Below are 15,118 nucleotides of genomic sequence, written 5' to 3'. Positions count from 1 at the left end.
TTATTAATTTGATGTCGGCATGGCATATGTTAAATTGGTTGAGCCTTGGTCTCAACATAATAATAATTTGCTTTTGTTAAAGAGTAAGAGAGACTTGGCCATCCTTGGACGAAGCTTTTGCTGTGGCATCTTTAAAAAGATATGAGAGGGAAGATTTCATATGAGTCTTTGCGTGTTGATATAGTATATATTGGTCGATCAGACTATAGTATTGGCCAAGGTACTTGGTCTCGGTATTTTCTGTAATGCCATTTTGGACTAATCAATTAGAAGAGGAGTCACTGTGTCTACAGCCCAAGCCTAATTAATGGCATTTAGTGCACAGTAAAGACCTAATTAGTTGGGCTGGGCCTTCATCTACCACACGCAGTATAGTCAGTGAGGCCACGTAATTATTTCTAAATTAAAAATCTTCTAATTACTCTATGATCCTGGATATTTTATTTCTTGAATAATAAAATTCAAAGAACCGCAGTTATTGTCAGATTTTACGGCATAAATTCATATTTTTTACCATCTTCAACGGTTCATGTCGGCCAAATCATGAGCTCTCCAGTTTCCATCCTGACGTTGCTCATGTCGGCAAGGTCGAACACCAAAGTTTTACATGATGTGATCAGCCGGACACAAAAAGGCCCACAGAAACAGAGACAAGCGCGAAATTTGCCAAGCCAAGGCCACCAAGCGGGACAATTTCTGACAGCACTTTGATGACATCAGGAGAATATCCAATCTCGTCCGTCCATCTTCTTTCAGTGTTTATCATCTCTCCCAGAATTTGGACACCTGTCGTGGTCAAATCCCCACGGTCTTTTTTACCGTCTTTTTTTTGAGTTTTTCTAGCGCTACGAACGTTTGCATGTTACCGTGCAATCCGTTTCCCCGAAACCCTTGGCCGTTTCCCTCATCTGCGCTTAGCCCCTCGTTTCCCTGCGTGCCAGCTTTTAGCTGCAAAAATAGAACAACAAAAAAGGAAACCTCCGTCGCAACAGCAAGATATCACCGTTGGCACGGACCAAAATGACGGTTAAAGCTTTCCATCCCCAGATTTCCTGCACCGTGCGAAACAGCATCAGAACATTCACTAAAATCTCAGCCGTACAAAAAACATACCGCTCAATCAGATCCGGTAACCACTGCTTGGTACACATCAATGATGTTCGAAACGGAACACCAAACCTCTTCCATAACATTCACCCCTGCAATGGCAACCTCTTCAGTTTCTCTCACCTCCTCGACCCTCCCTCCCTTCTCTTGCCGTTCTCTTCACATTTCGAAAATAAAGAGGAATGTGAGCCAGGGACGGGAGAGAGAGAGAGAGAGAGGGGATGGAGTTGTCTCGGACTGAGCGGGTGAAGCAAATCTTCGAGAGGTTCGACGCCAACGGCGACGGCGGGCTCGACCGGGAGGAGATGGCCGACCTCGTGGTTGCCGTCAACCCCTACGTCAAGTTCTCCGACGAGCAGCTCAGCGCCATCCTCGACGAGGTCTTCCGCACGTACGCCGACTTCACCATCCCCGGCCCCGGCCTCACACTCGATGGCCTCCGACGCACCTACGACGACGGCGCCGGCGACGTCGACCGCGACTTCCAAGCCCTCTCCTTCCATGCCCCCTCCTCCTCCTCCGCCGCCGCCGCCTCCCCCGACCCTAACCACCGCGTCGTGTCTGAGTCCACCTCAGGCATCCTCGACGACCTGGAGATCCTCATCAACCGCCTCCGCTCTAAGCAAAAGCACAAGGACGCGAAGCTACCCCGAGAAAGCAATAGCTTCACTAGCTTCTCGGACTCCGGGTGGTCCCGCGATCTCGGCTCCAGCGACTCCGCCGAGAGGCCGGTGCTCTGGGACGAGAGCGGGCCCCACTATGTCCTCTTCCTCAAGGAGCTTGCCGCTCTGCGCGACCGCGCCGACACGGCTGTACTACAGGAAGAGGCGTTCGACGGCCACATGGCCATTGGTCGAGCACTCTACGAGCAGCAGCTATACCAGGAAGCCCTGGCCAGCTTCCGCCGTGCCAGCGAGCTGCAGCCCGGCGACGCCCGCTCCCACTTCCACGCCGGGAACTCCCTCTGCGCCCTCGGCAGGCACGCGGAGGCTAGAGAGGAGCTCTTGGTCGCTCTCGAGGCCGCCGAGGCCGGGGTGGACCGATGGGCTCATCTCCTCCCCCAGATCCATGTTAATCTCGGCGTTTCCATGGAAGGGGAGGGGATGCTCCTTGGTGCTTGCGACCACTACCGAGAGGCGGCCATTATCTGCCCCGCCCATTTCAGAGCTCTGAAGCTCCTCGGCAGCGCTCTTTTCGGTGTCGGCGAGTACCAGGATGCCAAGAAGGCGTTGGAGGAGGCGGTCATGTTGAGGCCGGACTACGCCGACGCCCGCTGCGATCTCGGCTCGGTCCTGCATGCATTGGGGGAGGACGAGAGGGCGGTGCAGGAGTTCCAGAAGGCCATCGATTTGAAGCCCGGGCATGTGGATGCGTTGTATAATCTTGGAGGATTGCTTATGTATTTGGGGAGGTTCGCAAGAGCCGCAGAGATGCACACCAGGGTCCTGACGATTTGCCCGAACCACTGGCGGGCGCAGCTGAACAAGGCGGTGTCGCTGCTAGGCACCGGGGAGGCTGAGGAGGCCAGGAAGGCACTTAAGGAGGCCTTCAAGATGACAAAGAGAGTGGAGGTCTATGATGCAATTACCCACCTCAAGAAGCTGAAGAAGAAGAAGAAGAAGAAGAAGACACAGCCCAAGGCGAATGGGGATGAGTCTTTTCGCTTGGTGGATCCTTCCAACTTCAGGATGGTGGGGTTGGAGTCTGTGGCGCGACAGGACTTGGCTGATGCGCTGGAAATCAGGGCCTTCCAAAAGCTCACAAGGCTGAGCTGCTGCGACGTGGATTTCTTGGAGAAGGAATTGAATCAGAATGATGCCCCTAAATCCTATTCCGTTTGCGGTGTCCCTGAGAAATCTGTTCGCAGGGTTGCCTTGGAAGCAATTGTCCACAAGATGCTTCACTTTCTCAAAGGCGAGATGTTCGAAGAGGCGTTCAAAGCAATCAATGAGAAGGTTCTCTCCGCCATGGATGCTTCCGCCTCTGCCCGGGTGGATTTGGGCATGTTCTTTGCCGTGCTCGCGCCGATCTGCTCGGGCCCCGCCGGCAAGCGGAAAAGGGTGGCCTTTGATGCACTTCGATGGCGACCCAACGACGAGGACATGGCTGAAATCAGAAGATCTGATGCAGCTGCTTACATTAAGCTGCTGAGGGCCGTTTATATCCCTTCGCATGATGCTAGTGACGTGATTGAAGTGCGTGACGTGTCTGATGTCTCGAGGATCTCTTTCCGTGAGTTCGTCGAGATGTTTGATGATCCAAACCGGGGTTTTGGCATTTTAGATACGTTGGTGAAGCTCGAAACTGGTGACCGGATTCGCCATGGTCGGCGTACCTGTTTTATGTGTCAGTATCCGATCGTAGGGTCTATATTTAAAGAGACGCGGTGCCATTTCAACCTCTGCAGTCGTTGCTACAGTGAAGGGAAGGTGCCTTCTAATTGCAAGCAGGAGGATTATGAGTTCAGAGAGTATGGAAACTTGACGGAAGCCATGAGAGAGAACTGCTCATGTTTTACTTTACATCCAAAGAACCACAAGTGTGAGCTTATGTAATTAAAGGCTCTGCTACATCAAGTGCTGAAGATCCAATCATTTGCCTGCATATGTTGCACGGAGTAGGCAGCGAGCAGGTCTAATTGGCAACTTATGCCCCCGTAAACTATCCATCTACGGAAGTAGATCGTTTTTCCATAGAGTGCACGCAAGTAACATAATTTTTTTCTTCATTAATGCTCATCGGTGAGATATGTAATGGTGATTCGAATACTCTGTTATTCTTAATCTGTTATGTTAGATTTCTTTTTGATCTTCTATTTCCATTGGTATTGTTGCCGCTGGAATTGGCCCGATCAAAATGTCGAGCTGGCTGAGTTGCTAGAAGGCTCGAACGATTGGTTGTTTAGAATGTACAAGTCGGCTAAAGGTCGCAATGTGCCTCTAAAGTGGCGAGGTCGTAGTTGCTGTGCTCGGATGGCTATAGCTCCAACTTTGGTCGCTCCCGAGAAGATATTCAGAAGAGGAGATCGTGCTCGAACCTTTGCTTCAATGCTGTATCCAATCTGAAACAATAAAGCTAAAAAAATCTTCTTGCCAGAAAGTGTCTAATGGGGAACCTTCTGATGGCTAAAACCATACAAATTCTTAAGAAACAATGGAGGTGTTGTAAGAGCGGCAAAGCGACAACATAAAGGCGTAAAAGGGCTCGAGAATACTTACCTGGAGGGTTCTTTGGGTATAGTTTATATAGGCGAGGGTCGGTGTCAGTCATCGAGGGATTCGAGCATGTGAATCAGCCATTTTTGGTAGCCTATTGCACGTACCAAAGGTCGCATGGATGGTTTGTTCATGTATCACGCTTTGCGCATCTCACCTATACGGTTAAGGAAATATCTTGCGATTGTGGCTTAAGTGTCGCCAACTGGGGAGAAAATTTGAAATTCAAAGGTTTCTTTGCATACCTGTGGGTTGGCCATGTGGCAGGTTTTGATCGGTTGATCGAGGGTTTCATGGCGAGCTCTGATTGGTCGGTCTGCCATATTGCCTATTGTCAATTTCGAGACATATCAAGTACTACAACATATATGCCAGTATTTTTAAGTTTTTTTTTTTGAATTTGTAATTGATGTGTTAAAAGTGAGAAATGATAGGACTCTTAGAAATGCAAAACAACTAAAGGTGTATTTGGATATTTCTACATAATTGGATTGAAAATCCTACACGATTCATGAATTGAATTGTCTATTTAAGCATAGTCCTATACCAACCAAAAGTACCTAGCCCAAATCCTGTGGAAAGAAGTAAAAAGACTTCCATAGATTTTTTTTTCTTCTTACAGCCTAATGGCTAGGACCTGAGCTGGGTTTGAACAAGCTATTAGAAAATATAAGCCAGATGGACCAACAGACCCAATTCTCATAGGATTTTCAGCCTAATTTTGTAGGAATATCCAAACAAGCTCTAAAAGTTTTGATTATATAACTAAGCTATGGAAGGCAAGATTTATTTTAAGACAAGAGAGAAAATGATGGAAGCAGCTGCTGACAAGGATGATGCTGTTCATAGATTTCTCTCTCAATAAATCTCTTGTCCTTATAATACTGTAAAAATTTAGAGCTAGTTGTATGAATTAAAATAGTCTTTACCATTTCAGCAGCATTGTCAAGTAACTTCTTGAGTAAAGTGCTTCATAGGCTTGTTCATATAAGATGGCATCCATCATATGCCAATGTGTAATGTGCATTATAATTTCTTGACTGCAAATCATTGTAATATATTACAACACTGTCCCTTATTAGGGCCCACATAATTCATTTTCAAGTTCAAATGCCCAGAGCACCCTAGAGATTCCAGCTACTTTTTGCTGTCGAGAGTTATTTATTGCGAGTGTGCAGGCATTAGTTGTTTGAAGACGCAAGTATTCATGTCCTTCCCCTGCTCCAATATGGAAGGAATAGTGTTTCCATACACATCATGATATATTTATTCTGATACAGAGATGTCCTTTTTACTTCTTCTCTTGATATAAACTCTAAGCTGACTGTATATCCTGTATAGAATATATTAACATTGGTAAATTAAATAACTAACTATTTAGTACCATTTATTATCTCTATTAATGTTAAGCATGCAGCTGGATAGGAATGCTTGCTTAACGAGGATTTAAAAAACACAGCCCAAATTGTTGCGACAAAGCTGGATGGTTATGGTTATCGTAAAAGTGTTAAGCAAAGCACTGTTACTGTTTATGTCAAACAAAAATCAAGAAGATGGAAGGTTCACACTAGATTTGCGATGATTCATTCTTGTTTTTTTGTTTATTTAAAATATCTCTCTTCTTTATGTGTTCGGATTATCTCCAGTGTAAGGATGGGGCATATGAAGATTCCCAAATTATTGCCAAGTAATGGAACAAGATTGAGAGGAATGTTGGCTCTGACATGATAAAGCTCAAAAGAGATATGAAATTGATGATTTGATTAGATAATAAGAACATTATGAGTATTTAAATTGATCCTAAAGTAATGACCTCAAAGGGGTTAATCACTCACTAAGCAATATTTCCTTATGATTTGGGTGCTCAACAGAACAAAAAATGGACTTTTGGGCCACTTAAGCATTGAATGAGTACCTGTTTCACACTCCTTCCATAGGTTGTATTCATTGTAACTCCCCCGTGCATGTCATCAAGTGCTAATAAGGGAATGGCCCATATTTCCACTTATAATTATGGTGTAGAGGAGGCAGTATCAGCCATGATGGACGAAGTAAATTTCTCAGTTTTTCATGGAGGGCTGTGGAAATAAGGGCGCATGCAATCAGCCGTCACATTTCTGAACAACACTGAATCATCTTGTTGATCTTTGCTGTGATCTACATGATGCTTTTAACTAATTTCCATCGTTGACATGACTAGAAAGTATAGTTTTTAACTTGAATAATTGTGAGAACTGTACTTTTATCTTGTTTAGTGGTGTTTGTACTTATTATTTTGCTTTAAAATTGTCCGATTCTGATTCTACCTTCTGCATTGTATATACACAAAGTTTCCACAATGTTTTCGTCATAGAGCAAATTTATAGTCTTAAAATATTTTATAACCTTCTCTCATATCCATTTTGCCTACTAGGATGTGAAGATGATGATAATTAATGGAAGCATGAAAGCAGAGGGATTTATACTGTGAATTATGATGCTGACGAATATACTTGTGTAGTCTGCTTCTCCATAGTGATCAAACATCAGCTCAGGGAAGCATTTCATGGTAATGCCATTGAGTCTGTCATTATCTTTATCTTTCATTTCTGTACTTTCTTTCTAAGGATCATCAGCCAGATAAGCATCATAGGACGTTTCCACTTAAAATAATATTAAATGTGCTTCTCTGCTTTGTTATTTGATGGATGATCACCTTGTAAAAAATTTTGAAAATTGATAATGATTTCGATATTATCTTTCTCCTTTTTTTTCCAGTTTATACTGTTCTTGCTTGTACCAGTATTATCTTCCAAAATATTGCTCCCAGTTTCATGTTAAAAAATATTATTCGATGCAAATTAAAAACTGGTATGTTTGGTTTTGCCATTAAACACATGCCCTAACTATACTTCACTGCTCATCCTGTTGTTACTTATCAGAACTCATGCTATGTTCAGAAATTAAATAGGGTGGACTAGATTTTCTGTGGGGTCAATGGATGGATGGATACAATCCCATCAGTGGATGAAATCGTTGGGACTTTAGTTTCTGCTAGCTATCTGCGTTTGTTCTCAGTATGTGCGAATGAATAACTGAACTCCCACTTTTTTGTCTCTCTTTCTGAAAAAAAATTATTTGAACGAAGAATCATTAGGAGTATATCTATTGAAAAGGGTGACTATTTACAAAACCCAACTTTATGCTATACTTTACTCCAACATTCTTGCTCTTGCATTATATACTGTGAAATTATCTAAGCAATTTGCTTACATGTATAGCTAATAATCAGTTAACCAATATTAGATAGTCAAACACTTTAGTATCAGTTTATCGAGGAGGAAGTAGAATGCAAAGAAACTATTACTTCATTAAGTGGACACTTGACAACATGTTCTTTAGGGCATATAGGAAGGAACAACAGGCTAATTCTGCACCTATTTATACAACTTCAGTGACCTATACATGAATATGTACATTTGTACAGCAGGCTAATTATGATAAGCAGGTCCAGGTAAACAATGTAATAAAACTATTGTACAGTCGGCCACATAAGATAGGCATTATGGGGAACAGTATATGGTAGATGGATAGCATATGGATAACAGTGGTTATGACATGCACACACAGTGTCTGTATGTATGCTCTAGTTATTTTCGTTCTTTTTTTCATTTGGTATTGATGCAGCTCTGGGGAACCTTAAATATGCAACATATGCAGATGTGATGAAATCTACTCTCTAGCTAATGTAAACTATTGTCATGATGTGGTAGGACAGCAAATAAAATGGAATTCTAGGTTTAGAATTACAGATTCCAATCCTAATTCACTGTGAAGGCAAATTTAATGATCTGAACTTAAATCTGGTGTTGCTTGCTTGCACGAAATCAACTAGAGAATGACGTAGATGTAAGGAATGATGCATGATGATTAAATCGCTTAGACCTCCTAGAGGTGTTCTGAAGCTTACTCTGAGAAAGACTAAAGCTGATAAGTAAAAAAATGAAAAAGGCTTCGTTTTTGTTGTCCCAAGGCTTGTAATATGCTTTCCTCGTTCCAAGGAGGAGGTTGAGTGTCCTTTGGCCCCTCTTGAGATCCAAACATTATTGGTGGATTTTCTATTGATGTGTAAATTAAGCATAAATACAAGACTAGTCTCTACCATTAAATGATAGGAACAAGTGATGCATTTACTCCTCTAATTCTACTGAATTCCATTTATCCCACCCCACAAACATGAGGGCTGTGCTTCAAAGGCAAGATATGGACCATCGATGAAAATTAAAGAATTTTGTCAATTGAATCGATTAGGATAGACATCCTCTCTGTTTCGACAAGATTCAAACAACTCCCTTGAAGGCAAGATGAGCATTCAGCATCAAAAATTAATTTAAACCCTAAAGAGCCATTGAAGGCTAGTTTGTGTGCACCCCGATCCTCCAAGTTCGACTGAAACTAACCTAGGTCCCTAGAGTAGGGCAAATCATTCATTATTGATGGATGTCTAACCTAAGATAGAAGACTATCTACATTTGCAATAAAAGTAGTGCTATTTGATGTGCTAGACAGAGTGAAGCTGTTTCTTTTTGTTTTTGTTGTTGCCTTTTATTCATGGTGGATCCACCACTTCTGAAACTATTCAACCACTAATTCAAGAAGATTATGGTTAAATAAAGATTATGGTTCATGGTTAAATTATCAAGCAAACTTCTCTCGTAGGATGGAACACATGTTATGTCCTGACAACTAGGCGCTACATGGCTAATTTATCAAGCCAACTTAGCACACATGCTATGTACTCATCGAGACATGGCCGTTCGAAGATTGGCTGATCTAATGTCTTAATCTTCATTCAGCCCATCTGTGGACCGAACATCATCCAAGAATCCACGATTTGTAGCTAAATTGCTGACCACCTAGTTGTCTTTCATCTCAAAATCTTATCGTGGTTTAATATATAGGAAAATTAAATTTTCATCATCAAGTTCATAGTTATCTATTCTTTGCCTTCTATGCCCTGGTTGAATAGGCCTCCTGACATCATTTTGATTGACCTCAGCCTGTTCTATCAATGCTTCCCTCTATAGCTTGGATCACTTCAGTCTCATTAGTGCTTTGATCCCCTCCAGAGGTCTCTTTGAGAATCTAAGATGGCTTGTAGAAATTTTTGAATTGCTTGAGCTACCACATGGCCAATCTCTCTTATTGAAGTATCATCAAGTGACACTTTAAATGTTTCTACCTACCTTCTGGCTTTTGGGATCAGTCTCAGAGACTCGCTTTTTTCCTTCAGTCAGGTTTCGGCCTTGCTGAGAGTCTTCAGCCTCTTCATAGCCTTGTAATCGTAGAACTTCCTTCCTTCTATGAGCTGGAAGTTCTTTCCTTATCATTTTTGTCAACTACCACTAGATCGTCTTGATTAAGATGCTTGTGATGTTTATTAATCGAGGCATCAACATTTTTGTATGATCATTCCTTTAGAAAGTTTCCCCTTAGCTTACTGCTGTAGAGCTTTTCTTTGGCATTCTATCCTACTAGTGTCCAACTAGATGTGCCAAAAAAATGTTTTTTGAAAACTATTCTGATTTGGTAGATAGCATACGAGATCAATCAAGTTGATTGATAGAAATAGGTTGATTAGGCACTAGGTTCAACTTTGCTTTGGTAAAAAGACTTCAAATTTCTAACAGGACGACAACATGCAAGAAAGGAAGCAAATAAGGGAAGTTACTCATTGTTAGAGAAACAAACCACTGAAAATTTGATTAATAGAAAAGATTAATTGAGCACAGAACAACAATTCTCTAGGGTGGAATAGTCATCATGCCAGGGAATTTGGGTACAAGAGACTCATGAATGGTTCCATAGATTGTAGATAGCATTCGGTTGTGAGAGATGTGTTGTTCGGATAAACTTGATCATAGTTACACTCGATAACCCGTTAAAAAAAATGCTCGCAAAGAACTCCCTGGAAACCATTTACGTCCATGTTTCCAATAATCCACTTTGGTTTCTAAAATCATTTAAGGCACACACTATGTGGTGCTGTCGATGTTCAAGTTCTAAACTGCAGAGCAATTGTAGTAGCTGTGTCTTTTACGTTCAACCTTCCAAGAACTGAGGACGCCAAGTACAACGCCATGGTCTGCTTTGTTAGAAGACTGTTTGAAATATTCTTTTCTTGTTTTAATACAAGAACGGAAGGCCATATCCCACGTACTGTTTAAATAGGGAACGAAAGAATATATATAAACCCCTCAAATTAAGGTATTTCTTCAATAAGAGAGATTAAAAAGAGCAGGCATCTTGGTGTTATTACAGTACGTGGTTCCATTTCTGAAACTTCGTGAGGCTTTAAGCAGCACAAATATTCAAGCATAGGGACAGGAAGCACGACCTTAACATAGCTAGAAATTATTTATTGTGGCAGTTTGTTGATCTTGCAATATCGATAGTCCTTGTACTTCTTGGTCTTATATTTTGCAGTGCTCTCATTGCTAACAAGCTGGGGCAAAGGACCAACAACCATCTCCTCCGGTGGCGAGCAGAACACCGGCCACGACATGCGCACCTTCTCCTTGTTCACAGTTGTTCTATGCAACACACTCTTGTACTTCCCATTGCTTACAATCTATATCAGATAATGTCAAATAAAAACATGGAGGAATCAAATGCCAAAAAGAAGCAATAGTTCCTTCAAAAAAAATTGAACTATACGTAGTAGAAAGGCTAAATAGCCATTCAACTCGCAATGCAAATAATTTTTTTGATTGTACTGTTTAGATACTGAATCAAAACCGCATTATATAAATTATTATGAGAACATTATGTTAAGCTAAAATGAGGATATGTAGAGGAAATATGCTACCTCAATCTGGTCACCAATGTGGACGACAATGGCATTGGGAACGTACTTGGCGTCCGACCAATGGCCATCCTTGAACACCTGCAGACCAGGGACTTCGTTGGGCACGAGCATGGTGATCGCAGACATATCAGTATGGGCCACAACCCCCAAAGCTAAGTCCGGGCGAGGGCACGGTGGGTAGTAGTTAATCTTGAGAAGTAGCTCCAGATCCTCTCCGCCAAGTGCTTCTTTCAGAACCTGCTCCTCCAACCCTAAACCCAGTGATAAACTCGCCAGCACTTCATCAACGACTCGCAGCAGGCATTTGGTGTAGTCCTCGTTAGCCTTTCTGTTTTCGCAGCACGCAAAAGAAAGGAGCAAGAAAGGAAGGTCAGAGAAAGGGCAGCATGTACCAGAAAAATAAATAAATAAAATAGTGCACTACTTGTCTCATCAACATATCAACTGCACACAAATCTGGGACTACAATGGCTACAGTGATCTTATCGGTAAAGCTACTGGAATATTAACATTATAATATTATACTAATATTATGTTATTATATGATAATATAATGTTTACTAAAATTTATGCTTCTTATGTAAATTAACTGATACTTATTTTGAACCTTTCATTTCTATAAACCAAATATGGTCTAGTTGTTGAAATCCTTATTTTATTTAAAATAAGTTTTAAAGGAATAACTAGAACTTATTTGTGTTCTCTTAGAGGGGTGGATTTATTTCATAGAATTAGAGGTTTTTATTATTTAATTAGAGGTTTTTATTATTTGATTGGAGAGATAATTGCAAGGTATAAGATGCATTGGACTTTTTGCCGAGAGAAGCAGAGCACCCACTCTTTAGCGACATCTGATAGTTGGCGAGCCAGTGTGTTTTCTTTCAGGTTGCCCATATGTACCGGAAAGATTTTTTGGACACGAGAGTTGGATGCTCCTACACCCTTAAGCAGTTTTCTTTCTTTTGATTGTGCCGATTATACTCATATGAGATTAGTGTGAGTTGCCGATGTAAAAAAAAAATATATTTATTCATCACAACCACTTCTTGAACAAAAGTTCGTCTTGTGGTATGCATATTTAAAAATATCGTATAGGACGGACTTCTTATTTTACTATATTTTCTCTAACGTCCTTTTAAACAAAAAAAAATCTAAAAATCAAAACGTAACGTGTATATCTTAAAGCAATTCTAACTTTTTTTTATTTTCTACTTGCATAAGTCATGGAACGAGGGTTACATGATCCAATTGGAAATTCTTCTTCTAAAGACACAACCCTAGAAAAGAGAGTTGCCTAAAGAAGAAAAAAATCGATCATTGCTTAGATCAACGGTCCTATAAAAGTAAGGGACCAACCCTTCCGCAGGTTGCATACACGGGACCATATACAACAAACACGTGGGGCTCGTTTGATTCATGGAAAAAGAAGGGGGGAAAAGTGTAGTCAATGAAAAAATAATGAGATGCCTCTTATTGGATGGAGTTTTCAAAAGAGAGAGACGGAAAAGTTGTATTCTCATGAGAATATGATTCCCATGTTTCATGGAAAAGTCTTTCCCATGAGAAACATGGAAAAGTTACTTTTCCTTGAGCCAGAAATCACTCTATTTTTATTTTTTTCCAAAAAAACCCTTCAGCATTAAAGAGGCATTAAAGACTTAATTTTTATTTAGGGTATAATAGGAATTACATATAACTTTTATATAAAAGTGGATGGTCAACCAAACATAAGCACTATGGAAATATGTCACTTTTTCATTGTCAACCAAACATATCAAAAATATTTTTCCAGGTATTCTTTTTTCAGGATTTTTTTTTAAAAATAATATTTCTAGAAGAAAAAATGTTTTTTGTGAACCAAATGAGTCTGGGGCCATGCATGCTTGCACCATATAAGCCAAAGGCCGGCGTGGAACACGAAACGAGAGCCCGGCATGGCAAGCGGCACGGGCGCCACGGGGGTTAGCGTGTGATATGTTGGATCGGCCGTGGGCGGTCACGAGTCCACAGCCACACATAAATAGATTGTCAGCAACAAAAATCTAAAATATCTACACGTCCTCTGTCCCGCAGGGGTTTGTTGGTTGGACCGATCCACCAACGATCCGCTGGTACATCGGATCTAACTGAAAACTACGTCTACCCTACTGCCTTGACCGTTTAAAATACTATTATGATAGCCTCGCTGTCTCGAGTCTCGACCATAAATAATACTATTATATTAACTTTTATATAGCCATTATAACATGCAGTCACCGATCCCTTCGGCATACGGTCGTCAATAACCATGCTTTAACATGATAGGAGAAATATAGGGAGCGAAAGCATGAAAGGAGAACGGCGTAGACAGTAGATGCAGACAAACAGAAACACATATTATATAGTTAAAATAAATATTTATAATAACAGATAAAAAGATGATGATTATTATGGCATATTATATAGCATTAGAACAATTCATCATAATATCCAGGAGAATTCAAACCTATAAGACGGCGGGTTCTTGGGCCAGATGCTGGGGTTAACGCGAGACTGCGGCCATATATTGTGGAAGAAGAAGTCCACCCAAGCCTTCTTTCCTTCCAAATCCTTCTGCAGCTTGGATCCGTACCCTTCCAAGGTTTCCGACTCTGGCTTCATGGCGTATGCCTCCTTCTCTTCCTGGGGAAGCTCAAAGAACTCCCTTCCCACGCGCTGCACCTCCTTGATCACCTCAGCTGGGATCCCATGGTTTACGAGCTGAAAGATTCCCCACTCCTGGCCGGCCTTCACCACGGCTTGAACCACGCGGTCACGGTCAGGGTCCGCGAGATCCACGACGGGGATCTCCGGGGCCGGACCGTGGAACGTGGTGGTGCCGGGCCTCTCGTGCTCCGATCTGATAAACTCCGAAGGTATGGTGTCCAGGGCCTTGCTCAGGGACGCGATGGCTTGCACCCTCTCGTCCTCCATTTGGCATACGTTGGAGAGAAGAGTAACCGGTGAATGCAGGGAGGGAGGGACTACCAATCCTAGTGATACATATAGGTCCCGCCTTGCGGGTTTTGGCAGATGAAGTGGCGGGGTAAAAGTAAAACGGGAGAAGTTAACCAAAAAAAAAAAAAAAAGGTAAACGGGAGATGGGAGTGGGTCATTTTGGATCCTTATGTGACGGGGCTCGAGCTGACGTGTGATGAAGCTAGCTTGTTCACTCGATAAGTGCAACCAACCCCGAGCAAATGTCACTCCCGTACTGCAACAAAATAGCATGGATGAATGTCAACGTCATGCGGGTCACGTTCATGTTGACGAACGGGAGGTGAATCGTACAGACATTCATGGTGGGTACTCGTTGCAGAAAAGACAGCCTTTATGAGAATTTTTGATGGAGTTCGGATCCTCTGCGTGTTCTGCGTATGCACCGCAGGGAAGGTCCAGTTATCTCCTAGAAGCTTGATGTAACGCAGCAATGGTGATGTTTCCGAAAAATTGCCTACGATGGTATAATGTGTGGTGCGTGCGAGATGCGAGTCCGCGGGTTAATGTACCGGTGTGGCCTAACCATGCGCGAATTTGCAGAGGCAAGGATGCGCGGTATGGACTGCAGCTTGGGTATGGGGGTTCGAGCTACACAAGAGAGTTGCACTATTTTTTTTTGAAAGATAGCCTAGGAATGTTTGCCGACGAGTTCTGTACTAGCCAGACAAGGAATTGGCATTCCTCCTTTGTGCCTGGATTGTGAGGTGGACGAGTCGGTGGACCATGTGCTATTCCAGTGTATGTGGGCGAGGGGGACATGGAGGCTGTCCAAGATCCGGGAGGATACTTGGAGCCGGAGGGACCACTTTCTGGAAGGAGGTTCAGCATTGGTCTGGTACCCCTCAAATGCGTCGTATGGCTATTAGGGCGTTTGCATAGCTTATCATGTATGAATAGCCAGGAACGCTCGGATATTTGGCGAGCTCAGTCT

General features: G+C 42.3%; 2 protein-coding genes across 2 annotated transcripts; one reads left to right on the top strand and one right to left on the bottom strand.

Annotated features, from left to right (window-relative positions):
* Nucleotides 1–358: 358 nt before the first annotated feature.
* On the top strand, nt 359–3,928 carry LOC103712516 (uncharacterized TPR repeat-containing protein At1g05150-like). Its single transcript, XM_008799058.4, has one exon. It carries the CDS (start codon nt 1,329–1,331, stop codon nt 3,660–3,662), a length of 2,334 nt encoding a protein of 777 aa, XP_008797280.2. The 5' UTR covers nt 359–1,328; the 3' UTR covers nt 3,663–3,928.
* A 6,610-nt stretch (nt 3,929–10,538) lies between these two features.
* Nucleotides 10,539–14,170, bottom strand: LOC103712517 (flavonol synthase 1). The gene is made up of 3 exons (XM_008799059.4): nt 13,655–14,170; nt 11,170–11,497; nt 10,539–10,932 (listed from the first exon to the last, which is right to left on the bottom strand). The coding sequence occupies exons 1-3, from the start codon at nt 14,119–14,121 to the stop codon at nt 10,720–10,722; spliced, it is 1,008 nt and encodes a 335-aa protein (XP_008797281.1). The 5' UTR covers nt 14,122–14,170; the 3' UTR covers nt 10,539–10,719.
* Nucleotides 14,171–15,118: the final 948 nt, after the last annotated feature.

The sequence above is a fragment of the Phoenix dactylifera genome, chromosome 15 (assembly GCF_009389715.1).
Source record: "Phoenix dactylifera cultivar Barhee BC4 chromosome 15, palm_55x_up_171113_PBpolish2nd_filt_p, whole genome shotgun sequence".
NCBI lineage: Eukaryota > Viridiplantae > Streptophyta > Magnoliopsida > Arecales > Arecaceae > Phoenix > Phoenix dactylifera.
Note: the sequence above shows the minus strand (reverse complement) of the source record. Positions and strands in the feature narration are given on the sequence as shown.

Bases quoted from the DNA above. Each gene is read 5' to 3' on its own strand.
- LOC103712516 (XM_008799058.4), top strand. From the start codon at position 1,329: ATGGAGTTGTCTCGGACTGAGCGGGTGAAGCAAATCTTCGAGAGGTTC.
- LOC103712517 (XM_008799059.4), bottom strand. From the start codon at position 14,121: ATGGAGGACGAGAGGGTGCAAGCCATCGCGTCCCTGAGCAAGGCCCTG. The intron at 11,498-13,654 runs GTTTGAATTCTC...CTGCGAAAACAG, and splicing joins AAGAACCCGCCGTCTTATAG to AAAGGCTAACGAGGACTACA. The intron at 10,933-11,169 runs GTAGCATATTTC...TATCTGATATAG, and splicing joins ACATTGGTGACCAGATTGAG to ATTGTAAGCAATGGGAAGTA.